The 25,704-nt window shown below is 36.0% G+C and overlaps 1 protein-coding gene across 1 annotated transcript in view; it reads right to left on the bottom strand.

Annotated features, from left to right (window-relative positions):
• Nucleotides 1–24,327, bottom strand: part of LOC110027317 (putative BPI/LBP family protein At1g04970) — a 31,142-nt gene extending 6,815 nt beyond the window's left edge. Inside the window, exons 1-4 of the mRNA XM_020728688.1 lie at nucleotides 23,721–24,327; nucleotides 20,818–20,957; nucleotides 3,521–3,875; nucleotides 1,961–2,209 (exon numbers count right to left, since the gene is read on the bottom strand). Of these exons, the coding sequence (XP_020584347.1) occupies nucleotides 1,961–2,209; nucleotides 3,521–3,875; nucleotides 20,818–20,957; nucleotides 23,721–24,152 (1,176 nt within the window). The 5' untranslated portion in view covers nucleotides 24,153–24,327. The remainder of the gene's footprint in view (nucleotides 1–1,960; nucleotides 2,210–3,520; nucleotides 3,876–20,817; nucleotides 20,958–23,720) is intronic.
• Nucleotides 24,328–25,704: the final 1,377 nt, after the last annotated feature.

Below are 25,704 nucleotides of genomic sequence, written 5' to 3'. Positions count from 1 at the left end.
ACGATGCTTCGTGGGAAAAAGCATCAAACAATGGGATCTCATTCTTTCGCAAGCTAAATTCGGTTACAACAGATCCAGTAGTCAGACTACGAGACACTTCGTTTGAAATTGTACACGGGCGCAACCCGCTTATATCCCTTGAGTTGGTCTCGCTTTTACCCACATCAGAGATCAGTGAGGATGTCATCGAACGTTATCACCAGATTCAATAACTCCATGAGGAATTTGGGAAGGCGATTACGAAACAAAACCACAAATATCAAATCCAAGCAAACAAGTCCAGAAAAAGGTAGCATTTCAAGCTCGTGTGGATACGACTAAAGGAGCGATTTCCAACAAGAGCGTATAACAAACTCAAGCCAAGAGCCGACGAACCTTTCCACATACTTAAAAAGCTAAATGACAATGCTTACAAAATTGGCCTACCAAGCGACTTTAAAATTTCGGCAACATTCAATGTCGCAAATTTAACTCCGTACAATGAGAAGTCAGAAGCTTCAACGAATGAGGTCGAAGCTCCCCCGACCTCGGGAGACTGACGCGGAGCTCAGGGATTCTGGTCGGCGCAAGCATGATCGATCCAGCCTTCTTGCTGGACCAGACCGACCAAAAACAATTAGGGCAAAAGTTTAGTCCCCTCTCCATTTCATGCTCTAATTTTCTCCTTCCTAATTCTTCCATTCCTACTTGGGCTGCATTTCAAATTCCAACCTTTTCCTGTCCACTCTTCTTTAATCCATGCCTATTTTTCCTACTTATCTAGTCTACCTTCTACTCCCATCTTATTTATAATTGTGGTGTGCTAATTACTAGATAGTTTTGATCCTTCATTGATTTCAGGTGTGCCGCCAAGGCGTTTCCTATCTGAGGGTTGTATCTGATGGCAAGCGTTGCTTTGGTTGTACCTCGCCCAAGGTGGTGTTATCCCCGTACAATCCCTTCCATCCTCAGTAGCCATCCCAACCCCTCGTGGTGACCCCCTAGGTGAACCAATCTCGCCAACTCTTCTCAGACGCTCGTAGCCCTTGCTGGCATCCCACTCCCGCACAGACAGGTCGTTGATCACCCTCCCTATTCGCCCCAATCACTCGTATCTCCTGCTAGCATCCTTCCTTTGCACAGATGAGTCGCTTTTTGACTCTCCTGCTCTCCCCCAATCACTCGCAGCTTCCGACAACGCCTTTCCTCGACATCGACGAGCCGATATCCACCCCTCTTGCTCGCCCCAACCACCTACAGATCCCGCTAGCGCTTGTTTCTACTCAGGACAGTCGTGCGACTCCTCCCCTTTGTGGGTCGTGCGACTGCAGGTCAGTTGCGTCCCACCAGCGACAACAGTACCTCGGCATCGGCCCCCTCCAGTCAGCAAATCCTTTGAAGGAGTTTCCCTCCCCATTCGTTGGTCGTCTCTACATCCCCCAACAAGCCACCACCCTTTGAGCGCATCTCGGAACCCCTTCCACTCTGGATCTACCGCGCTTGCTCGAGAGAAATATTTTTTCTTTTATTATTTACTTTTATTTTAATTTTTGCAAGTTGCATTTATCATTATCCGTGTCGTGCTATTGTTGCATCATTGTCCTTGTAATCCTTTTGAAATCAGCAATAAAATGTGTATCGTTTGCGTCGTGGTTTAGGTTAACTCCGACATCACAATGCCATAAATTGAGTGATCACTTAGGATAGAAATGAGTACTTGAAATATTTCATTTCAGCATGCAACAAAATTGAGAGAATAATCATTGTTTTTTTTTAAACTCCCTATAACACAAAACAATTGATCATTGAAAATTAAAGAATTCCCTAAATATTTGTTCATATTGTGATATTCTCAATGTTTATGTGATAAACAATGTTTATGTGATAAACAATGTTTCTGAGTGCTAGAAGAAAGTGAAAAAAAAAAGTACAAGGCAAAATGCATAAGAAATAACTGAATAGTTGCATGAAAGAAGCCTACCACAGATATGCAAGCCACTGGAATTGTTGTGTTACCCTCGAAGACTTCAACTATCATGTCTAAGAAAATGGTCGCAACGAAACCTTTTTGTGTAATATCCACCACTGGAGCGGACGATAATGAAATATTCAGCTGCATTTCATCATTTGGGTACTTTCTGTACAATTGAGGAATAATAAATTTCCAGCTGGCAGTATTTAGAAGAGATTGATCAGGAACTTTGTCAACAATCCAATGAAACAATCCTTCCTGAAACAACGCAAATATAAAATTAATGCATGCTACTAGAGATAGAAAATGGTAAAAGAACAAGCGAGCTAATTCTTCTAGGTACTTGTGCTACTTTTTTTTTAATTTGGAGAAAAGTGCTAAAATGGTTCGCTGACTTTTTGCATAGGGTCATTTTAGTGCCAGAGTTTATAAAATTGTCAATTTAATCCTCAGAATTTTTTAATATAGACTGAAATAATCCACAATTAAAGACTATTTTACCCCCAATTAAAGCAGTCTGAAGACTTAGTTTACACTTTTATAAACTCAGGGACTAAAATGACCCAATGTGGAAAGTCAGGGGACTACTTTGGCTCTTTAATCAGCAGACTTTTATGTCCTCAGGTTGTCGATCATTCAAAAAAATTAAGCTTGAAGAAGGCCCCGCAAGTGTAGGCATAATAGCTCATAAACAAGAACAAATGGAACTGAGCGACTAAAAAATCTGAACCGTAATAACTTAGGTAAGGATGATTACGACCATATAAGCACGATGATAATTAGTTCTTTTTTCATTAACAGATCTTCCAGATTAAGATGCTTTTAGGCATCACCATTTGATCATACGCCAAATACAAACATTGGGACATATGGATCCCAGCATATAATATTAAGCTGTTTTAAGTCCTTGTATTTCAATTTACAGGATATAACCAACAATAGAAATCACATTATCTCATCTACAATGGCATTATTAAAACAATAATAATAATAATAACTATAAAGGAAATTCATCTAAGGTTTAAGAGTTTATTTTCATTTTTTTTAATCCATTTTTTTTTTAATAAGATATTTATTTTCAAACCTCTACAGTTTCCTCGTTCAATCTAGTTATTTTCTAACACCTTGTTACTGGAAAGATCCCGAAAACTAGTACAAGGCATCTATTGAAATACCTCAATTTGATTATTATTTGACAACAAACGTCATCGGGTTATTATCAGACATGCAATAATAATCAATGTAGGAAATTTATAACGAGATGCTGTTAGGCAATAAATACGTCAAAGGACATGCCACAAGAGTAAGGGAGGAGGGTTAAAACGCTTTGCAAATGGCAAAATCCTATTATATGCAAGACAGAAGTAAGAGTATACTTGTATCACAAATAATTCTAAATAAAACTAAAATTTTAATATGGAACCATCCTAAAATTATTACAAATTAGACAAAATACTATAAAATAAATAAAAGCCAACTCAAAAACTTAAGGAGAATTCCCCCTAAAATATAATTATCATAAAAGAGGTAATATTTTGGCTAAATAACCATCACAAGGCAAGTTGTTACCTCAAATAACACCATGGACGCAGAATCAAAGACTGCTTCATTGATTGAGATCCCTACCATCTTTAATGTACTGCCACAGTAAACAGAATAAACTGGAGATTGCTTATGCAGATAGCTCGCTACCAACTCTCTACTTGATTGAACAAACAAGCCATTAATATAGAACTCAATAGAAGAATTTCGAACCACAGGGTCTTCAACAAACGTTACATTTAATGGTGCAATATTAGCCATATTAATTTGCTTTGGTAGAGACTGCAACAATGAGTCAAGCTTTCCTGTCCCCGCAGTAATTTTTTTTGTAATAGCATTTTCCACAGCTGACCTAATTTGATCCTCAAAAGCATCTGCAAACCTAGTAAAATGCAAAAGTGGAACATGAATAAGTTTTATCCTATTAAAAATGCGGGTGAATGATGGATGAAAAAAAAACAACATGAAGTAAGAGATAAAGCCCTAAATGATTTAATATTTATTTTACACCACCTTCATCATCATCATTGTCATTAGCCCTGTGTCAGTTATTTGGGTTCAGCGATCTTTTTTACATGATTAATGTAATCATGGAGAGTTTGTTGTGAGGAATGAGGATACAACCAAACCAATCAAAAGAAAAAGCTGAAAACAAGAAAAAAATTTACTTAGACAACCCCAAGAACTTTGCACTCTCAAAGCATTACAAGAAAGCAAAATGAGAGAGAGAGAGAGAGAGTGGTACAGCCTTTAACTTTGAAAAACCTAAGCCATATGAAATATTTACCCTGAGTAAGAGCTGTAAAATAGAAATACAGGCAGCACTCCTTTTTTCTTAGTTTCTCTCCCTCTAGGATTTCACCCTTTTGCTCGTACTTAAAAAAAGGTGATTCAGAGGCGATAGATTCTCCGTCATTGATTTCTAGTTCTTGGAGCATATTTTGATATTCTTAAAGGAAGCTAGTACACGGGGTAAAAGGCTAGCCTTCCGTCATTTTCTGGCTCTTGATGCCCCATTTAAATTTAAAAAAAAACAAAAGGCCAAATTTTATTACTAATGCTGGATTTACTAGATTAAAATCTCTTTTTCTTAAAAGCAAATATAAATCTCTGAAGACTTTAGAAGTCTAAAATTCATGTAAACCGATAGAGAAAATCAAAATATTATAAAAAATAAAAATAAGAATAAACAAATCTACTTAAAAATCATGAAAATTATCCAGAGCTCTAACACGCCAAACTTCTTGAAACTATCAAATGAGTCCTCCTAATTGGTGCAACGGTGCCTATTCATGAACTCCCCAGCTTGGTGGATCCTCATTGAATCAACTGTGATTTAGCTTATCAGACCAAATTTGGTCTTGTTCACACAAAAATTTAAGGTCATTTCTTCAATTTGCTCTCCTCTTCTAAGTTAATAGCTTTCGCGGTAGCTTCATCGATGTTACCCACCAAATAAAAGACCTGCTTGGGAAGACCATCTAATTCTCCGGAAAGGATGAATTGAAACCCCCGAATTGTTTCTGCTAGACCAACATATTTCCCTGGAAAACCAGTAAAGACTTCTGCCACAAAGAAGGGTTGTGATAAGAAACGCTCAATTTTGCGTGCTCTTGCTACAGTTAAACGAATACTTAGATCAAGAAGTGGTATGATCAAATAGAGTTATATAGAAGTAAAAGCTTTCGTTCACATTCGTTCCTTTAATATTTTAGAGATACCCTCAAGATTATTTGCACTTAATTCCAATTTCCGAAGAAAATTCAAGAGACGCTTAAATGCAAGTTAGGTTGGCTCTAAGATTATGATATTTACTAAGGGGCAATGGTGGATCACTTTTGTTTTTTAATTTTTATTTTTTGTTTGTTTAGATTTTGATTTTAACTAAAACATGTTTGATTAAGATAATTATTTTTAAAAATACTCAAAATATTTTTCGGTATTTTGAGTATTTTTTTAAAATAAGTTGTTTTTAAAAACAATTTGATTTGTTTTTATAAGCAAATTATAAAAGTGATAATTACATACAGAGCACTCAAAACACAGCTATTTACAAATAAAGCACCCAAATGATTTTTTGAACTACTAAATTGATGGATTTACGAGTGTCAGGGTCAAACTAATGAGAATTTGATAAACATGAAAATTATGGATTGGGGTTTTATCAAGAATTTTGATATTTGAGAGAGAATTTGAAAACTGGATGAGAGTTAGCTTGATTTGTAAATAGCAATGTTTTGAGTGTTCTATATGTAATTTCTCCAAAATTAAAACTTATAAAAATTATACCAGCCAAGCATGCTTTTAAAAACAAAAGAAAGAAAGGAAAGTGATGTTAAACATGTCATCAGTTATTGCTAATGAATAAATAATTGTTCAAATGATTTTATTTCAAATTCTACAGAGTCAAACTTTCAAGAAATATAACAAAGATTTTGCCCTCTACTATGGGGCTATTTGGTTTGAAATAAAATGAATTTATTGTATTCTGTTTGCATATATTTTATTTTCTTTATGTCTAGTAGGAAGCAAATTAAATATAATATAATTTTTCCAGGCATTAGAAACATAGCTTAAGAGTGACTTCCTATGTGTTTGAATTTAACAATTTGAGGAAGCTCCAAAACAACTACCACCCCTCACCTCCGGACACTGTCGGACGTTATTTTGGAAAATGGATGATTTTTTTTGTAAATATGAAAATAATTTTAATATAAATATGATTTTTGAAAGTAACATTGTAATTTAAAAATAGATGACATCAAACGAGTCTCACATATTGAATAGTTTGGATGACCGAGCGCGATACCACAAGTAACAACGATACCACAAGTAATACACTATCCCGAAGAATAAGCATACCACTTGACAATAGGCTCAACCACATAAACTAAAGAGTTTGTGACATCAGTTTGATTTGCAAAAACTTTTATGTATGGTTGGCAAGTTCCCCTACCTAATATAAGGATTAGATAAGGTTTCTTTTACCTAGATTCCAAGTTCCCTATAGAGATAAGCCCCTATAATTAATTACATATTAAATGACGGGGGTCACTTAAGAAGACTCGATTAAGATCAGTGGATTTGCCTTCAAGATTTCAAAGTTTATGTTTCCAAGATTGGACACTGGAAAATCGAATGAGAGTGGCTCAAATAGGAACAGTTATTTTAAGGAATCCAAAGGAATGAAGAGTAGGGGATATCACAGATTCAGGGGAAACTCTGGTGGCTTCCCAACTATCCTAGGGGATAATTTTAAAGGTACATGCAATTGTTGAGTCAACGATCTGCTGCCGAGTACCTCCTATAAAATCAACTACTAACCTCTTACTCTAAGGTATAGTGTGTAAAAGAAACAGTAGCAGATATAGCAAAGAAAAGCAATGACAGTACAATATGTATAGGAGTAGTAAAGCATGCAGTATAGGAAAATAGTAGAATATTCAATAGAAAAGAACAGTATAGTGTGCTGTAAAGTAAAATGTTGTAATGTAAATCAAACATGTATACCTGGGAGGCCTGTTGTTCCTTTAAATATGGTTGATGTAGCGGGTAGAAGTATAGTGACAAAATTTAAGAAATGAGCTAGCATGCAGTGTATCGACAAAAGAAATATCACCTGGAAAACTCAAGAAAGTGGCAAATGACCCACGACAAAAAAAACTCGAGAAAATCGACAAATGACTCACGATGGAAATCTCGAAGCAAAAAAAACAGCAAATTGCATCTCAAAGAAAGTCACCCAAAACACGGGAAGATCCCGGAAAAAGACCATGAGTCCGGAAAAAGACCATAGTGCTTTACCAAAAGTTCCAATAAAATCACTCGAAAAATCCGAAGAGAGAAAACCGCAAGCACTCAGGTCGGGGCTAAACTCAGATACTATATATTTATACTTGAGGGACGTCGAAGGCTACTATCGGTCACTCGGATGTATTCCTACTAAACCTAACTTAGAAGGGTGTTCCTTAGCCCTGTACCGGTAATCGATAAGTGGACAACAAAGTTAAAATACATTTAAAATTTATATTTTAGTATGCACATGGATGTCAGACATATAAAAGAAAGTAGTATCAATTTTGTATTAAAAATATTTTTATAAATATTGTATCTGTCATTATCGTGTCGGTTCTTATCAGTTTTGAAAATTATGATTGTCCACGAGTCAATCACACCGTCAGGCGTAGGACTGCCAACAACCTAAGAATGTGCAATAATGTGCGGGTCCTTCGCTAGTCTTGTGTCGGTGAATGATACTATCATCCTACGGTTCACCAGGTCGTCGGATTGGGTCCTGATGTCGTAAAAAAGGGAATATAATTCTGCTCTACCACCGGTGTGTTTTTGTCATCACCGCCCTAAGCTCCAAAATAAAACCGACCTACTTGCGACTTGCTTGATGGCTCATATATAGCAAAATACTATATATGCGCACTTATGTATCGGACATAAGAACAAAAAGTCTAAACCAAAAAGCAAGAAAAATAAATCAAAAAATAATAAATGAAAAAGAAAGAAGACTAACCCGCCTCCAAAACAAATTTAGAAAAGAAAAGCCAAAGCGGCGGGAGGGTTAACTTAAAACATCCGACTAGCTGGACTTTCTCGAATGAGTAAAAGAGGTGAAATACACTCCCCATGATAGCCATGGAACATATCCAAAAGATACAACTTAGAAAATTCTCAGTCATTCCCAAATATCAAAAAATTCTCATCTTTTTTATATCTTCTCTTCTTCCTCTTTTTTTATTATTGCAACTGATCTAGCCCGTACTGATCTAGCCCGTAGAATTGGGCCCCAAAACATTTCCAAACATCTAACAGATCATTCTTCAGAAAAGAGCATTTGAATTCTTTCAAACATGAGAATTGAAATATTCCACCTCACAAATATCGAAGCAATCAATTCCAATTGAAACCAAAAGTTCCATAGGACAAACTCAACACAACATAGAGGAACCCACACAAATCCTCTCGGGTAGGAGCAGCAGAAGGAGCCACCAACCAACACTCTACACAAAGGAGCCACAGGCATACGACCAAGAACAGCAAATGGGAAGCCACCAGCCCACATTCAACACAAAGAAGCCACAGGAGAGGGCTCACGGCCAGGGACAGCAAAGGGGAAAACTTCAAAAAAAAGGAGCCATAGGAGAGGGCTCACGGCCAGGGACAGCAAAGAGGACAATTCGAGCCCAAGCCATACACAAAGAATTCCTAGGAAGGGAATCACGACCAGGAGGGCTCACGGCTAGGAAGGCCACCAACCATTTAAGATATAAATCCTCAACACAACAAGAAAGCTCACAACAAGAAGGCTCACGGCCAGGAATATCCAGAGAAGCCACCAACTCCAATCCAGACAGGGGTAGCAGCCATGAAGGGTGAAACCAAGCCACTAAAACAGGCTCCTCAAAGTATTGATAATAAACTCCAACATGTATTTCGAACAGGGGAAATATCAGGAAATAAAACCAAACATCTGAAGCCAAATACTTAAAAGCTAAATAGATTCCAACATGCATTCGAACAGGGGCAGCAGTTGTAAGGAGCAAAAACCAAGACTCAAACCAAATACAAAAAGTCTTAGAAACCAAATTTCAGCTGTTAGTGCATTTCGAACATAGAAGACAACAAGAAAACAACAAAACAAGGCTCCAAAGCAAAACTTTCAAAGTTACAAAATTAAATAAAATCACCTTTATATGTTTCGAACAGGGGGGCAGCCACAGAAGGTCAAACCGAATCCAGCAAGTGGCCAAAAAAAACAAGCCACCATCAAGCAAAACCGAATCCAAAAAGGGGCCAAAACCAAGCCACCATTAAGCAAATTCCTTAAAGCTTTAAAGCCCAAAATTTGCACCCATCATATATTCCGAACAGGGGGGCAGGTAACAGGAAACAAAAAAATGCAGGTAAACCCCAAAGCCGACATCTCAAAGCGTTGAAACGAGACCCAACATATATTTGAACAGGGGCAACAATAATAGAGAGCTCAAAAATCAAGTCCCAAATCAACATTTCATTCAACATGTGATTCGAATAAGGGAATAACAGGAAACAAGGCAACCAAAATAATTCCCGAACATAAAGATTTCTTCTAGCATGCATTTCAAACAAGGGCAGCAATAACAGGGAACCAACAACAAGCCCCAAATCAATATTCCACAATATTCCATCTTCAAATAGGTAAATAGCAACATAGATCAAAATTGAGACCTCAAAATAGGCCCCCAAGAAATCCGAAAAATTAAATTTATCCGAAAAATTAAAATTGAGACCTCAAAATAGGCCCCCAAGAAATCCGAAAAATTAAATTTTCACCCAACATGCAATTCGAGCAAAAACGACAACCACAGAGAGCCAAAACTAAGCCCCAATTCGAGAATAAATCTGAGTTTTTTTTTCTTAAATAATTTTGTTGTGCAAGCCTCCCTAGCTTCCTTCACATTTTCCAGAAAAAATGTATCATTTTTATATTTTTTATTTCTAAATTTGTGCATATCGCTTATATGTTCCAGTGTGCATATCGCTTATATGTTCCAGCTCACTAATTCTATAACCATTCTCATTCTTAACATTAAACTCAATTGGTTCTTAAGTAACCTTAATTTCCCAATTCCAGATGCATTAGAAAAATGCATTTAGGAGCAATTCCAAGTGATGCAGACTAGAAGGTTCACTCTTTTCGCTAGGTAAGAAATCATCAAGGCAAAATTGACAAAATACATCTTTATAAATTATGAGCACATTAAACCCAAGGCATGAAAGTAGAATAAAATAGATAATTCCTTCAAATGCTTGCAGAAAGAAGGAGGAAGAGGGTTACCTTTTGATGTAGATTCAAAGCAAACTCGAGAACAAGCCTAAGAAAATAAAATCAGCAACACATCCCTTAAGAACCTTGATGCAAAAGCACAAGTCTCCTAAAAGCCTCGAGAATACAACAGCGAATGCACACGACCAAAGATGCTACAATTCTTTCTTTTCTCCTCTCAAAATTTCAACAACCCACAAACATGCCCTAGGAAGAGCTTTTATAAGCAAGGAAAAGAGAAAGAGACGCACCTACCACGATGTCGTGGCCAAATGAAGTAACGGGAAAGGAAAAGACACATTTAGAGAGGAGGAAATGTAGCCTCGAGAAGGAGAAATGTCGGTCAGCTGAAGTCTCACGATTGGAGAGCCGCTTGGTCAAGCGGCCATGTGAGGAAGAAGAGGAGGAGAAAGCCACGTGGATTGATCGCGGGATCTAGGGCATGAGAGGGAGGCGAGTCGAGCTTTCAATCAGGCCGCGACCGAGATGGAATGAGGGTTGCGCACGCGGGTAGGGATTAAGTATGGTTTTATTAGTATTATTATTATTATTTTATAATGTTTAATATTTAAAAAAAACTCGATTTGTGCATTTTCACTTGCGCGTCAAATCATATCAAAATGAATGTCTTTTTTTAGGTAATTTCGACGTTCCAAACGCGCTAGTGCGGTCCGTTTCGTCGTCCGAAGTTATTTTGACAAATTCATCAAATCGCGTGCAATTTACTCGTGTGCAGAATTATAGCAAAATGTGTCCTTTTCAGCTAAAAACAATGTCCTCGACGCGCCGAAGTAGTCCGTTTCGCCATCAGAGGTCGTTCGAAGAAGTTCACATTTTCACCTTGTTTAAGCTCAATTATAGTCCGACTTTGCGCAACTTAGTGGATTTTGTGTATTTTGTGTGTGTAAGTATGTTGATAAAATCTTAAAGGGGTTTCCCTAGGCCTTGAGATCCTATTGACAACTTCTCTCTGAGTCTCCATATGGGGGTCCTTAACCACTGGACCAAATGGCGATGGTTTGAGATCACCCATGCGAGACACCACAAGAGAATCAGGAAGAGACTTGAATTTCTAAGAGGGATGAATTCCAATACTAGTCCTCTAAGATAGTCAATAGGAACCCTTAGAGCTAGATCCTAGAATCTAAGGAGAAGAGAAATGACCTCAAAATGAGGTCAACAGACACCCTCTACCCTAAACACAACAACCCCCATAAACGCATTCACCAATTCCTTCAATGCAGTTGTCACTAACCACCCTATCTCCATTGTGCCCTGATGCCTCCTTGAAACCAGTATCCTCCTATCTCCTATTCAAGCACCTAGTGCTTCACTCGACGACTACTATGTCCCCTCCTATCCCCTATTCAAGCCCCCAATGCTACCCTTATAGCCCTCCATCCCAACCCATGTTACATTATATCTCTTATTTGTGCTTACTTCAACATTGATTCTTTACTCTGAGGTTGCAAGTTTTGGATCTATTGTTGCTCTTGATGCTTGTTGAGATGGGAATATTGATGGCTTCGATCGATTTACAATCTAAATCACTGCGGAAAATAAGATCACACTGATTCAAGAAATATGAATAAAATATCGAACAAGAACACATAACAAAATAATCACAAAAAAACACACTAAGATTTAACATGCAAAAACCCTATAACGTGAAAAAAACCACGGAGCCACATTACATCAAAATTTTACTATGAAAGAAGAAATATATAAAGATTCTCACAACTCAGATCTTCTCTCTACAACATTGGAACTTACAATAATTTCTCTCCAAATCTTCTCTTGATAGCACGAGAAATCAAACGTTCTGAAATCCGCCTCTCAAACTTCATTGCTCCGGTAGAAAGCTTCGACAGTTCGCCACACCGTGGAGAGTGTTCTTCATGAAACAAGAGCTTAAATCCCTAACTATGTACAAACGGCTCCTAGCGCCTACGTGCTGCTCCCGGGGCTGTCTTTCCGCTAGCTCGAGTTGAAGTCACAAATTCGGGAGCTGCCACGCCCTGAATGGGAGTCAGGGCACCGCCCTTACTGAATACATGTGAGGGGGTGCCCAAAGTGGGTGCCTAGGAGCCACCTTCACTGGATCCAGGTGAGTGAGCGTTCATTGGGCGCCACTCAAACTTAGCGCCCTCCTGATCCTGGTGTCGCTTTTGTTGCCTCTCAATCAGGCTCCATACCTTACAATCTCCCACTTGGAGACTAATTGAAGCCAATTATGCACCTCATTTGTACCAACATTTGTACAATCTTCATAGTAATGTATCGTAGTATGACACAACTCCGGTCTCAACCTTCCCAGTCTCAAATTGAAGTCAAGCATAGCATATGTTATTCGATAGTCACCACTTTATTCAACATATTTATAGAATTATAAGCTATGTATCTTCTCCAAGAATTGTCCATCTTCTAGGAGAGAGCGAATAAAGTGATACCTTATCTGAATATATTTTGTCCTGACATGAAAAACACTGTTCTTAGCAAGATGAATATCACTCATATTGTCACTATGAAGCATTCAAATCCCTTGCTTCTTGCCCAATCTATGAAACCCTACAGCTAAATCTCATCTCCTTGCTAGTCTCAGTAATAATAATACATTCGGCTTCCGTAATTGAGAGCGCAACAATCTTCTATAGTTTGCAAACTCAACTCATCATTGTGTTCCCCAAAGTGAAGATATACCATATTGTATTTCTTCTACCATACAAATCTTCTGTTATATCTGAATCTACAAATCCCTATAGATTGGTCCTTACATTTTCAAAGCAATATGTCTTATTGAATATTCCCCTCAAATACATAAGGATTCACTTCACCCGCCTCCCAATGATGCATGCCTAGATTGTCAGGCATACATTATGACCACTCCTACTGCATATGCAATATCTGGTATCGTAACAATCATAGCATACATCAGACTTCTAATTGTTGAAGCATATATAGTTCTTCACATATGTGTTTGCAATACTTTAGACTTGAGCGATAGTTTCTCAGAGAGCCTGAAGAGACTATTTAAATGGGATGTAAACTACTTTTATCTCACTCATATTGAACCTTTGTAGGATCATCTCAACATACTTTGTCTTAGACAACTTCATCGTACCTGCACTCGTGTCTACGTTGATTCTCATCCCGAGGATCTTCTTTGTTGGGCAAAATGTTTCATCTCGAACTCCTTTGATAATTGATCATTCATATCTTTGATTTTCTTCAGATCTACTATGTAAACAACATATCATTCATATACAAAGCGAGCAAGATATAATAATTACTAAAAATTTTTATGAACAATGATATGCCTAGCATTTCATGTACCCACTATATGACATGAACCTATCAAACCTCCGATACCATTGCCTCAAGGCTTTCAAACCATAGAGGCTTCTCTTCAATCTGTAGACCAAATTTTCTTCCCTATAAACTCATAACCCTATGGTTGCACCATGTACAGTTTCTCTTCCAAATCTCCATGTAAAAAGACTGTCTTTATACTTATATGCTCTAGATGTAAATCTTCCTTTGCTACTAAGCTCAACACAACTCTGATAGTTGTCATATTCACCATAGGAGAAAAAACCTCAATATAGTTCCCTCTTTCCTGTTGTTGTAACCCATTCACAACAAGTCTTGTCTTGTAGCTCCTGCTACCATCTGACTCTTTTGTCAGCCTGTAGGCCCATTTGTTGTGTAAGCTCTCACTACTTTAATTCTTCAACTTGAGCGGCATCCTCATAAAACTTTGGTTCACCGCCATCTGTTAGCAAAAAATAATTCAAAGAAGGTGAATATTTCTGTGTCAATCTCAAGATTCTGCTGGACCTCCTAACTTCAGTAGCAGGTGACTGCAGAACTCCTTGTGTTTTATCTGATTCAGCACTTCTTATTTCTCCACCCTCATGGCCAGTGGTATCTTCTATTTCAACATAATTAGACCCTTGAGAAGTAATTGAAGAACAATCATGAGTTTTACTCTTGTTCTTGAACATGTTTATTTCATGGAAAGTAACATCTCCGCTACTTCATGAACTTCTGATTATGATGTCCCACAATTTGTACCCAAATTTATCTATCATACCCAATGATATTAAAAAAAAGTTTACTCCTGGACCCCACATCAATGTGAACATATTCAGAACAATTAAATAACTTCAGATTAGATAGATTTACCTCTTTATCACACCAGATTTTTTTTCATGTAAGCCTTCTTTAAAAGTACTGATGGATCAAGATTAATCAGATAAACAACAATGTTCACTACTTCAGCCAAGAGCTGCATTAGCAAGTCTGCATACATCCTCATACACCTGGCATACTCTATAGTAGTTTTGTTTAGACATTTCACCACACCATTTTGTTGTATTGTTCAGGAAACAATGAACTCATGTTTGATCCCTTCTGAAGTACAAAAACTCCTTTAACCATTGATCACAATAATTATCTTTATTATCTGATCTAAGGTATTTCAACTTCAAGCATGTCTCATTTTTTATCATGGTCTTTCATTTCTTAAACACTTAAAATACTTTATATTTATGCTTTAAGAAATAAACTAAAACCTTTATGGTGTGATCATTAATAAAAGTGATGAAGTAGTGGGAACCTCTAATTGACGGAACTGAATTAGGACCCAATATGTCATTATGCACTAAATCCAACGTCTTTGACTTTACTACTTACCCACCTTTGGAGTAAACCTTTCTTCTCTTTGTCATATACACAATCTTCACAAAAACTCTAAATTCACAAATTTCAAACATTAAAGCTTGTTTTTTAAAAGTAGGGATTTCATACATTTCTCGCTCATATGATCAAGTCTGCGATGCCAAATACTTGCATCAACTTTGGTTCCCACCACATCAATAGATTTTGTCATCTCATAGATCAAGTAAAAAGCGTCTTCAATGTTGCCCCAAGTCATCACCACATCAATCGATTCTCATCATCCCCCTTAGTCACCTTCCACAAATTATCTCTGAAGTAGTCACGTCCCAGACTTTGTCAGCTGACTCACCGAGATTAGATTTCTCTTCAGATTTGGAACATATCTGATTTCACTAAGCTTCCAGACTGTTTCATTTAACAACTTGATATCAAGCTCAACCTTTCCTATGATATTGCTAGTTTTCTTATCTCCCAAATAAACTTTCTCTAAATCACTCTGAGTGTAGTTTTTAAACACATCTTTGTTGGAGCATGCACGAAAAGGGATACCTAAATCTACCATCCAATATTCAATACTGGCTAGGAATAACAAAAGAGAGTTACATTGGAGTTCGTTTGTGGAAACATTTGTAGATAGTTTTCTTTCTTGGTCTCCGCCACTAGCCTGCATGAGAATTTTACAGTCCTTCTAAAAATGACCCTTCTTCCCACAGTACCAACATTCTCCTCTATCAATTCCTTTGTCTGACATGGACTTTCCACTTGTATCAATTTCCTCTTATGGACTTAAATCTATCTCTACTTGTATTCTTGTCAGGACTTTTTCCCTTGTTTTTAACATTCAAAGTAGAACGTGAAAATTCACCATTCACTGCATTTCTGTAAACTTCTTCATTCAACACTAACCTCACAATGTCATTGAAGTTCGACTTCACATAACTTGAAGAGTTACTCATATATCTAACCAATCCATCCCAGCCATCCGCCAATAGACAAAATTAACAGTGCTCTGATATCATCATCAAATTTGATTCCCACAAAGTACAACTGGCTGGTCAATATTGAAATTGTTGATTCAGTCATCGAATTGACTTCCACCATCTTTATATTGAATAAGCTCCTCATAAAAAAAATCTTATTTGAAATAAAAAATTTCTTATACATCCTTGCCAGTGTCGCCATTTAATCCAACAAGATTTTTTTATTCATTATATTAAACGCAACATACAAGAAAAGTGAAAGACGGATGCAACCTATGTTTGTTCAATCCATAACTTAACATTCTTACAGAGTCATCAGTTCAAACTTCTTGGTGACTCCTTGTAGTGACTAATATATATGTTTTTTTATACAACTGATCTTTCACTTATATTCTCCAAAATGCAAAGTTTGATCTAGTGAACTTCACCATGTACCTCACTTCATCAGTCATTGTCCCCACGCGAATCAAAAAGCCTTCAAGAAAAAAAAACCCAGCTCTGATAGCATTTGTTGGAATGGGAATACCAAGGACTTTTGTTGATTTTAATCAAAACCACACCGCAAAAAAAAGGGATGACATCGATTTGAAAATTCTGGAATAAAGAAACATACAGCAAAGTAATCACAAAACATATCAAGATTTAACATGGAAAAATCCGAGAATGAGAAAAATCACAGAGTCACACCACATCAAAATTTCACTAAGAAAAAGAAATGTACTTAAATTCACCACTCATATCTTCTCTCTAAAAAACACTAAAAATAACAATTATTCCGTTCCAAATCCTCTCTTGATAAAAAAAGAGAAAACACACTCTGAAATCCGGCTCTCGAGCTTACCGCTCTTGTAGAAAGCCCTTCGAAAGTTCACCCCATGCTTGAGAGAGTTCTTCGTGAAAAAAAGGTTTAAATTCCTGACAGTGTACAAACTGCTCTTGGTGCCTATGTGCCGCTCGTGGGCGTTGCCTTTCCGCTTCCTCGGGTTGAAGTCACGAATCTGGGGCGCGACCTTTCGGCTCGCTTGGGTTGAAGTCACGAATCTAAGCGTTGTCGCACTCCAAATGGACACGTGAGCATCACCCTTATTGGATCTAGGCAAAGGGGTGCCCAAAGTTAGCACTTAGGCGCCACCTTCATAGGATCCGCGCGCCTGGGAGCCCGAGCCTCCCCTCCTGATCCTGGCGTCGCTTGTGTTGTCTTCCAATCAGGCATTATATCTTACAATTGAGTATTTTTTTTATTCATTAGAATATTAATTAATTGTGATGCTTTGCGTCCTAATTGGAGTTTAAGAAAATGATATATATTAGTTAAAGAGAAAACCTTATCACATATTTTAAATTTATTTGCACCCAATCAAAACTAAAAATAATTATATTCAACCAAACAATTTTTGGCGTTCAAAATGGACTATTTTTTTTTTCCTTTAAAATCAGAATATTTGTAACCACACAACCTCTAAAGATGCTTTAACGCAACTAGAGACTTCTAGATGTTTTGTTGGGCAATATGGGCTTTTGATTAAAAAAACCAAATTAAGATGATGCGATGGAAAAAACAGTTGACTTAAATAATGACAAGTGCATGAAATTATGTAAATGAAACATGGACTTTGAATACAAAGAAATTGGAATTTGAATTCCTGTTAAAAGTGAATAAAAATAATATTGACTACTAACCAAATTAAATATACCAATTATGTAGTAATGCATATTTTGTGAATGTGACATTCCAAAAAAGGCCTTACACCATAAGTCATGTCCCCGCTTTAAGATTTTACAAAAATCAATATTGATACCATCTTCTTAGTGAAAAGTTGTTACACCAGTGTTTACAGGCAATTTAAACTTTTGTTATTTACTATTTTTTGGTATAAATAGGGCTTAATAGGTTAGGGTTAGGGGATGATGAGACCGTTCTCTTCAGTCTTACGGTTAGAGTTTGGGATAGATCACCTACTTCTCAAATTGTAGGTGGTATGGTTAGGGTTTGGGAGAGATCCCCTACCTCACAAATTGAGTGTTATTTGGAGTTTTTGCAATAAAATATTTTGTTTGCCTTAATTTTTGTAAAAAATTCATCTAATTCGTATCAAAGCAATCAATTTTGGGATCAAAGATGGAATCACGGCTTACAGAGTTCCATCTTAATTGAATATCGTGAAACGGTCACGATCGAGCTAGCTGGGAAGCAAACAAGAGAATTGTGGTGCAATACAGTCGCACTCGACCTAGGTGGGAAGCAAAAATGGGATCGGGGCATACAAAACCAAAATTTGCAATATAGTGCAAGGAAGTAAACAATGGGATCGCAGTGTAATACAGTTGCACTCAAGCTAGCAAGGAAACAAATACGAGATCGCGATCAACGACTGGATCACAGTTCATGATATAGTCGTGAGTAGACGGGGGCTCGATGAAGTAAACTATTGTGATTTGACCTAGTTGGCCAGGAGTAAATGACTGGATCGAGGCCATACAAAATTGATAGTCCCGACTTGGGCGATCTGATAAGCCAACAACGAGATTTCAGGATACAATAATTTCATCTTTGTGATCAAAATTTTTTTTGGGAGTAACAGCAGCTTAGAAAGTGGATGTCTTGAAGGAGAAATTAAAGGGAGAGATGAGACACCCCGGATCCGAAGCAGAGAAATGTTCCTTGTTCATGGAGGAACGACTCTCATCTATGGAGGGGGGGATTGAGAAGAGATTCACGACCCTGGAAGAAATGATGAAGAAATTTCACACAAAACTGCCTGCCACGGAATCGAGTAAAAACAACAGGTACGAATGCGAGCAAAAAACACTTGGAAAAAATAGCACGACATTTGGAAAGTTGGAACAAACAAAAACAGGCAGGATCTAGTGAAGGGGTCGGGAGCAAATTCAAGCGGGAACATCTGGAGGTTTGGAATGAGTGGCAGCAGACCGTATGGGGCGAACTATGATTTGGGACTAAAGAAAATGGATTTGAATTTTTGCCATGAACAGGAAATTACGGTGGATGGGACACTGACAGAAGACTGCATCCAACTGTGTCAGTGCTTTAGTAAAAGCCTTCCAGGCGGAAGACGATTCACGAGTAATGATGAGAATGGGCATATAGAGACAAGCAGGGGAGTTTGTATGGAACTGATTTTGACACTGCAAAGTATTCAGAAAAAAAAGATAAGATGGGGTTGCTTCACAGTGACCATAGTATGTGCAAGGCCATGATGTCGGTGGACCCATCAAATGTGACAACTATATTGAAGTGGTCACTGCCAGAGACTTTGAAGGGGTTGACAAGATTTGTGGGACTTCCAGGATATGAATTGTGTGGTCGTTGATGAAGAAACGAAAGAATGATAACTTTTAGTGAGAGATGATGATAACACATACTTTTAAGAAATTAAAGAAGGCCATGACAAGTATATCAATGCGGACGTTACTGGATTTTAGCCAACCTTTCATTGTAAAGACATTCTTCAAGCTATGGATTAGGCGCAGCCCTCATGCAGTGTCAACTATTCATCACTTATTTCAATCAAGTGCTGACTATGAGAGTCATACTAAGTTTATGAGTGAGAGTTATACGACTTAATCCAACAGCTGTTTAATTTTTTTCCCACCTCGACGATAGGGTGTCTTTTTGGGAGGGGAGAAATGTTGCACAACCGCCTCACGCACAATTTAGTCATTTATTTGTTATTATTATTTGGTATAAAAATAGCTTGGTAGATTAGGATTAGGGGATGATGAGATTGTTATCTTGAGTCATAGGGTTAGGGTTTGGGAGAGATCGATGCCTCTCAAAATATATGTGTTAGGATTAGAGTTTGGGAGAGACCGTCTACCTCTTGAACTTTAGGTGCTTATCTTTTATGCATTTGAGTGTATTGTTTAGAGTTCTTGCAATAAAATATTTATCTGCCCTAATTTCTGTAAAAAAATTCTTTATTTCATATCAAAAGTCTATATGTTATACTATTTGATTGTGTTATAATTAAGATAAACACTAGACCATCTCCTTCACAATAGATGAAATCAATACAGATTAGTCTTACTATTCAATCAATTTTTACCTAATCATCATAGAATGTGTAGTGCAAAATGCAAACATAAATATAATTATATACATTTAAATATGCCCCCCTATTAGAGCACAAGTGCTAATGATTGGTACCTAAAACAGAAGAGACAAAAGTAGAATGCACCTTGTTTCTTAAACTTCTGATGTAATTTATCTATCCACGTCATATGATTATCAGTCAATATAAGCACACTCATGATACAATAGGCAAGGAAAACACGAGATAATTAATATTAAGCACGCAACATTATGGGGGAAAAGTCCTTTATGGAAATTATACAGTCACGTTACATGATGTGACATATAGACATATCTGCATCAAGAGTTGTGTACATGCAATACTTAGTTTCTATGAAAGGTCAAGTAAAAAAAATTATTTTTTTTTCTTGCATCCAAGGATAAGCATCTAAATTTATCAAAGAGTCGTGCAATAAATGCAAAAAATCCTGATGCGAAACAAATCACATGTTGCATGATGAGGCATTCCCATAGGATTTCATACATGAATCCTTAATAGAAATCCTATCCCCCTTTGTGCCACTGTTCATGCGAGCATGTGGATGATCATTTATTATCTTCAAAATATAGCTATAGTTTGTAAAACTAGAATTTCCTAATATATATTCCATCTGGTGAATAATGGGTACGCACTTTTATTCCAATTCAAGCAATGGTTTGAACAACTCTTTAAACAATAAATTTACATAATGCTATTAAACCATATAAGCATATTTATTTTTAAGGATTTACAAGAACCTACTAGATGACATACCCTTGGTACAACCAAGAAACTCCTCCATCCAATGTAATGTTTATATCTTCCATGTAGCAACCGCATTGTGTAACATTCAATGCCAGAGTCCCTTTTTTGTTTTCCAATCTTATAGTAAGATTAACTTCCAAACCTTCAACCTGTGCCAGAAATTGGATGCATAAGTAGCCAAATGAGGAAAACCACTTAGAAACACATACATCCATTGGCCTGTAAAACACAGTGCATAATAAGGAAAAAAGATAACACGTATCACAATTAAAGACAGGCAATGATTTCTGTGGAAGTTTGTATTGAGCTTGCAAAACATTAAAGATGCCTCTTTTTAGCAGGTAAATAGTTGAAGTCCCTAAAATCTATACAAATATATACATGCAGTTGTGGCCTAACTACACAATTCAAACCCAAATTAAATAAAAATTACGTCATCATCATTAGACTTACTCGAACTATTTGACGCTCGTTTTATGCAACCTCATTTTTTTTTATTTATTCTTGTTGAGAATTGCATGGCAAATATCTTTCAAAATCTTCTAACCGCATTATCTTATGCCAACTTTTTCTACTGCTGCATTATTATCTACACATCTAATTGGTGAACTTTTTACTCTTTATCGTATATGTTGAAACAGCTGGAGTCAATTTCAATTATTATGGGTGTGAAAAAAATATTAGAAGAGAAGATATGAATTGAATAGAACCGACCAATTTGGTTCCATTCACGTATAGATTGGTTTGATTTTGATTCTTAAAACACACAAAAACACTCTAATGGGTCATTTCTCAATTGTAATAGTTAAACAATTTAGAATTAAATTGAACAACATAGAAGTTTAAAATTTGGAAAGTTAAATAAGCAAATGATAAAATATAGTGGACAATAATTTCATAATATTATTATTATTATTGTGTTAGTGCAGATTTTAGCTGAATCAGGTGGTAATAGTTTCATATTTGTATTTTTTTATATTATTATAGATGGTGCCTCTAACTAATTTATACTCAATTATTGAATAAATCTAACAATCATATTTTCTAATTTTGATTTTAGAATTAATGATTGGGTATTTCATAAGATCATAACTACTTAATTATGTAATGCACATTTTATGTCATCATGTCTAAATGTTAGTATTTGATAAACAAGTGTTTTTACTCACATTTTTATTTGGTATCATTGATAATATCTTTTTTTCCGAGCAAATGAGCAGATGGCATAAATTTATGTTAGAAAAGAGAGTGGCCAAAGCCACCGGCAAGTATATGATAACATAAATACAAAAGAAAGTGTGTTTCAACTTTGTGGACCCCATGTGTTTTAACTCACAATTTTATTTGGCACCATTGATAATATCTTTTTTCTAAGCAAATGAGCAAGTAGTATAAATTTATGTTAGAAAAGAGAGTGGCTAAAGCCACCAGCAAGTACATGATAACATAAATACAAAAGAGAGTGTGTTTCAGCTTAGTGGGCCTAAGAGATTAAGATCAACAAAAGAGGACTACAAAATTTACATGGTTCAACTTAAGTAATCCTGCATTTATATATGCTTCGAGATTAAATAATCCACTATACTTCAGAAAATGGTACATGAAGAATTGTATTTTATACAAAATTGAATATATGAACAATGATACTACTTTAGTAACAAAAAAACAAAAAAAAGAATGCAATCACCTGCTGTGAAAATGAGAAATATACCAAAGAAGATGTTACTCTAATTACTCTCTTTTCCCTTTATTGCATGAGTCTAAATAACAATTATTCCTTCCTATCACCAAGAGCTTCTTCTCTATTCAGAATAAAAAATAATAACATTTAAATGTTTTTTAAAATTTGGACAACTCGCGTTGCAAGCTCTCAATAAAAATTTCTCCCTTTCCATTAGTGTGACACATCTCCCACTCTTCTTGTTGCTTTTTTTCTGTGGGAAATCATAGTATGATACAAACATGCATGATAGGTAGCAAATTTGAATATAATGAAGCTTGAATTAGATAGTCGGTATATTGAAAATTAACCTTCAGTAAGGTTAGCCACCATCCTGAAGATCAAATGTGAATAATGTAGCTACCATCTAGAAAAATCAAACATGAATGACTTTAACTTGATAAGCGCCAATCTTTAAAATCAAGATGAAACCTATACTTAGAAATTTGGATCCAAGAAATGAACAAAAATTTAACCAAAATTAACCAATTTGAATCAAGTTTAGAACTAATCCCATTCAAGTCGGGTATAATTTAAAAATGGAGAAATCGAACATACTCGATTCAGACTAATAAATGAGCCAAAATTGAATCAAATTAACCAATTTGGGACCAATTCATATGTAATCTAATTCAAGTTGGGTGTGATTTTAAAAACGGAGTAACCGAACAAGCCTAGTTCGGATATTAGTTTGGCCTAGAACCAAATTGAAAAGTTGCAACTCGATTGATTATGTCTTCTTTAACAAATGCTACTCTAACATCCCTCTAATATATCATTCCATAATTATACTTCCCAGTTCTATCAAACATCCACCTCAGCATTCTCATGTCTAAGTTAAAAATCTTCACTATTAAAGATTTTTCACTTTCAAACACTCCAATCCACATAACACGGCAAATACAAATGCAGTTTTATTAAATTAACTTCAAGTTCCCAAAACATAATCTTCATACATGATATTTTTGATGCACTTAATTGTTTAACCACTCAATCGCCACTCCAAAATTGATATCATCACACATATCAGATCCTTTTGTACATTAAACTAGATAAAAATCACGCTATAGATAAATATCATGCGGAACAATCCCATAAGGCACATTTAACAACAATCCAGTGTGCTACTCAATAAAACACGGAGAAGACCGCTAGCAAGATAAAACCAGTAAGATTATCAAACTCAATTCACCTGAACAGATGCGTTCCCTTCATCAGAGACCTCAATAGGGACAAAAATCCAAGAGCTGTATATGTAGCTCCACTTCAGGCTCAAACTAGCACTAGCACCGGAAGCAACGATCACAATACCAGTATCCCCGGGATTAACGGTTGAAGAAGAGACGTTTATGTGGTAAAGAGTAATATCAGAGGCGGAAACATGAACTCCCCCCAAAATAGGAATCTTCACTGACTTTTCGATATCCGGTAAGCGAATGGGAGTCAACGATTGAATCACCTGTTCAACGAGGAAATCCTTCACGAAGACGAGACCATTTTCAGATATGACGGCGGATATAAACCCATCCGTAGCAGATTGAGCTCCAGAAGTGGCCGGATTTGAGAAAAGAGAGAGGAAAAGGAAGATGAGAGATGTCCCCTTTGATTTCGGGGAGAAACCCATTGTGAAGAGAGATCAGAAGAGTGTGTAAGCGAGCAAACGGACTCGGGCCGAGGTGAGAGGAAAGGAGGAGAAGAAGCACAGACGGCAGAAGCTGATGCCATCCTTAAAGATTCCTCCGATCGACTGCAAGCCTCCAAGGTTTCGTATGGTGGTGGGGCTCCGAGAAGATATTCTTGCAAGGTACACAAAAATTGGCCGAATAAATTATGTAAATGCCCCCGAAATTATATGACATTTTGCTTTTTATTTTAAAAATCTAACTAATACAAAAATGAAATGGTCTTTACAGCTGGAGTAATAAATTTAAATTAAAATATAAATAAATTGAAAATTTTAATTAAATCAATGCATAAAAATGAAATAAATATTAAATAGTTAGTATATTAAAATATATGATTTTTTTTGCTTGTGTTGGCATATATCTGAGTTACTAAATTATGACTCATTTAAAAATAAAATATGACAGGTTTTTAGATATTAAATAACATAATCAATAATTAAATAAATATTATTAAATATAGAATCAATTTTAAGTAGTGACTTTTATTACTTGATGATTAAATATTAAATGAAATAGTCATAACTTTTAAAGCTAAATGTATATTTGATATGTCATTAAAGAATTTATTTGATTAAGCATGTATCTCAATGCGTAATAAAATTCAAAGCTTCAAAGTTAAATTCAAGAATCTTTGAGCACTAATTTTAAGTGGAAGCCAACTGAATGCCTTGATGAGACAAACCTAATGACATCGAAGTAGTCTTATCCAAGGCTAAAAGAAATTCAAATTAAACGGTTCAATTATAAATGAGATTTTAAATATTAATTAAAAGGTCAAACAATTTTTGAAACTTATGTTTTACTCCAATCAAGCATCTCAACTAGAAGGGTCTAATAAGCCAAATATTATTCAATTTTGAGAAAAGTAAAACACTTAAACACTAGAGAATTAGCCTTTGATAAAAAAAAAATTAATAAATAAATAATATCAACAATAGCCATCCAATATAGTGCTTTAAGATTTTGCTTATGTCTACTTAAAATTCCACTCAAGAGAAAAATAAAGAGCCCCACCATCACATGAAATGGATCTTGACTTTGGAATTGATGCTAGACTTGAAATTGGAGAGAATTTAGAGATATGGAAAACTCTATAGCTCTATTAGATGATTGATATTGATGACCAATGTTATCATCCAATTATTACCACACAACAACTATCGTCAGACTAACAAGTCCCAATTCTCATCTTTAGATAGTTGTATCTGACCACCATTGCACCATTGTAATTCCACAACTATTATAACTATACCACAATCTCCTAACCACCACATGGCTTCCATCTTCTGCCAATCATCTCTCAATCAACATACAATGATAAAAGTTGCATGACAATCGACCCCAATTTGTTATATTTTTATTTATGACTCACATTTATTTTAATAACTTATGAGATTTATTTTAATAACTTAAGTTATTCATTTTTTTTAACTCATAACTTATGTCATAAATTATGATAACTTATGATATTTATTTTGAGTTATTTATTTT

This window comes from Phalaenopsis equestris, unplaced genomic scaffold (assembly GCF_001263595.1).
Source record: "Phalaenopsis equestris unplaced genomic scaffold, ASM126359v1 Scaffold000422, whole genome shotgun sequence".
Taxonomy (NCBI): domain Eukaryota; kingdom Viridiplantae; phylum Streptophyta; class Magnoliopsida; order Asparagales; family Orchidaceae; genus Phalaenopsis; species Phalaenopsis equestris.
This window is presented reverse-complemented; position numbering and strand designations above follow the sequence as displayed.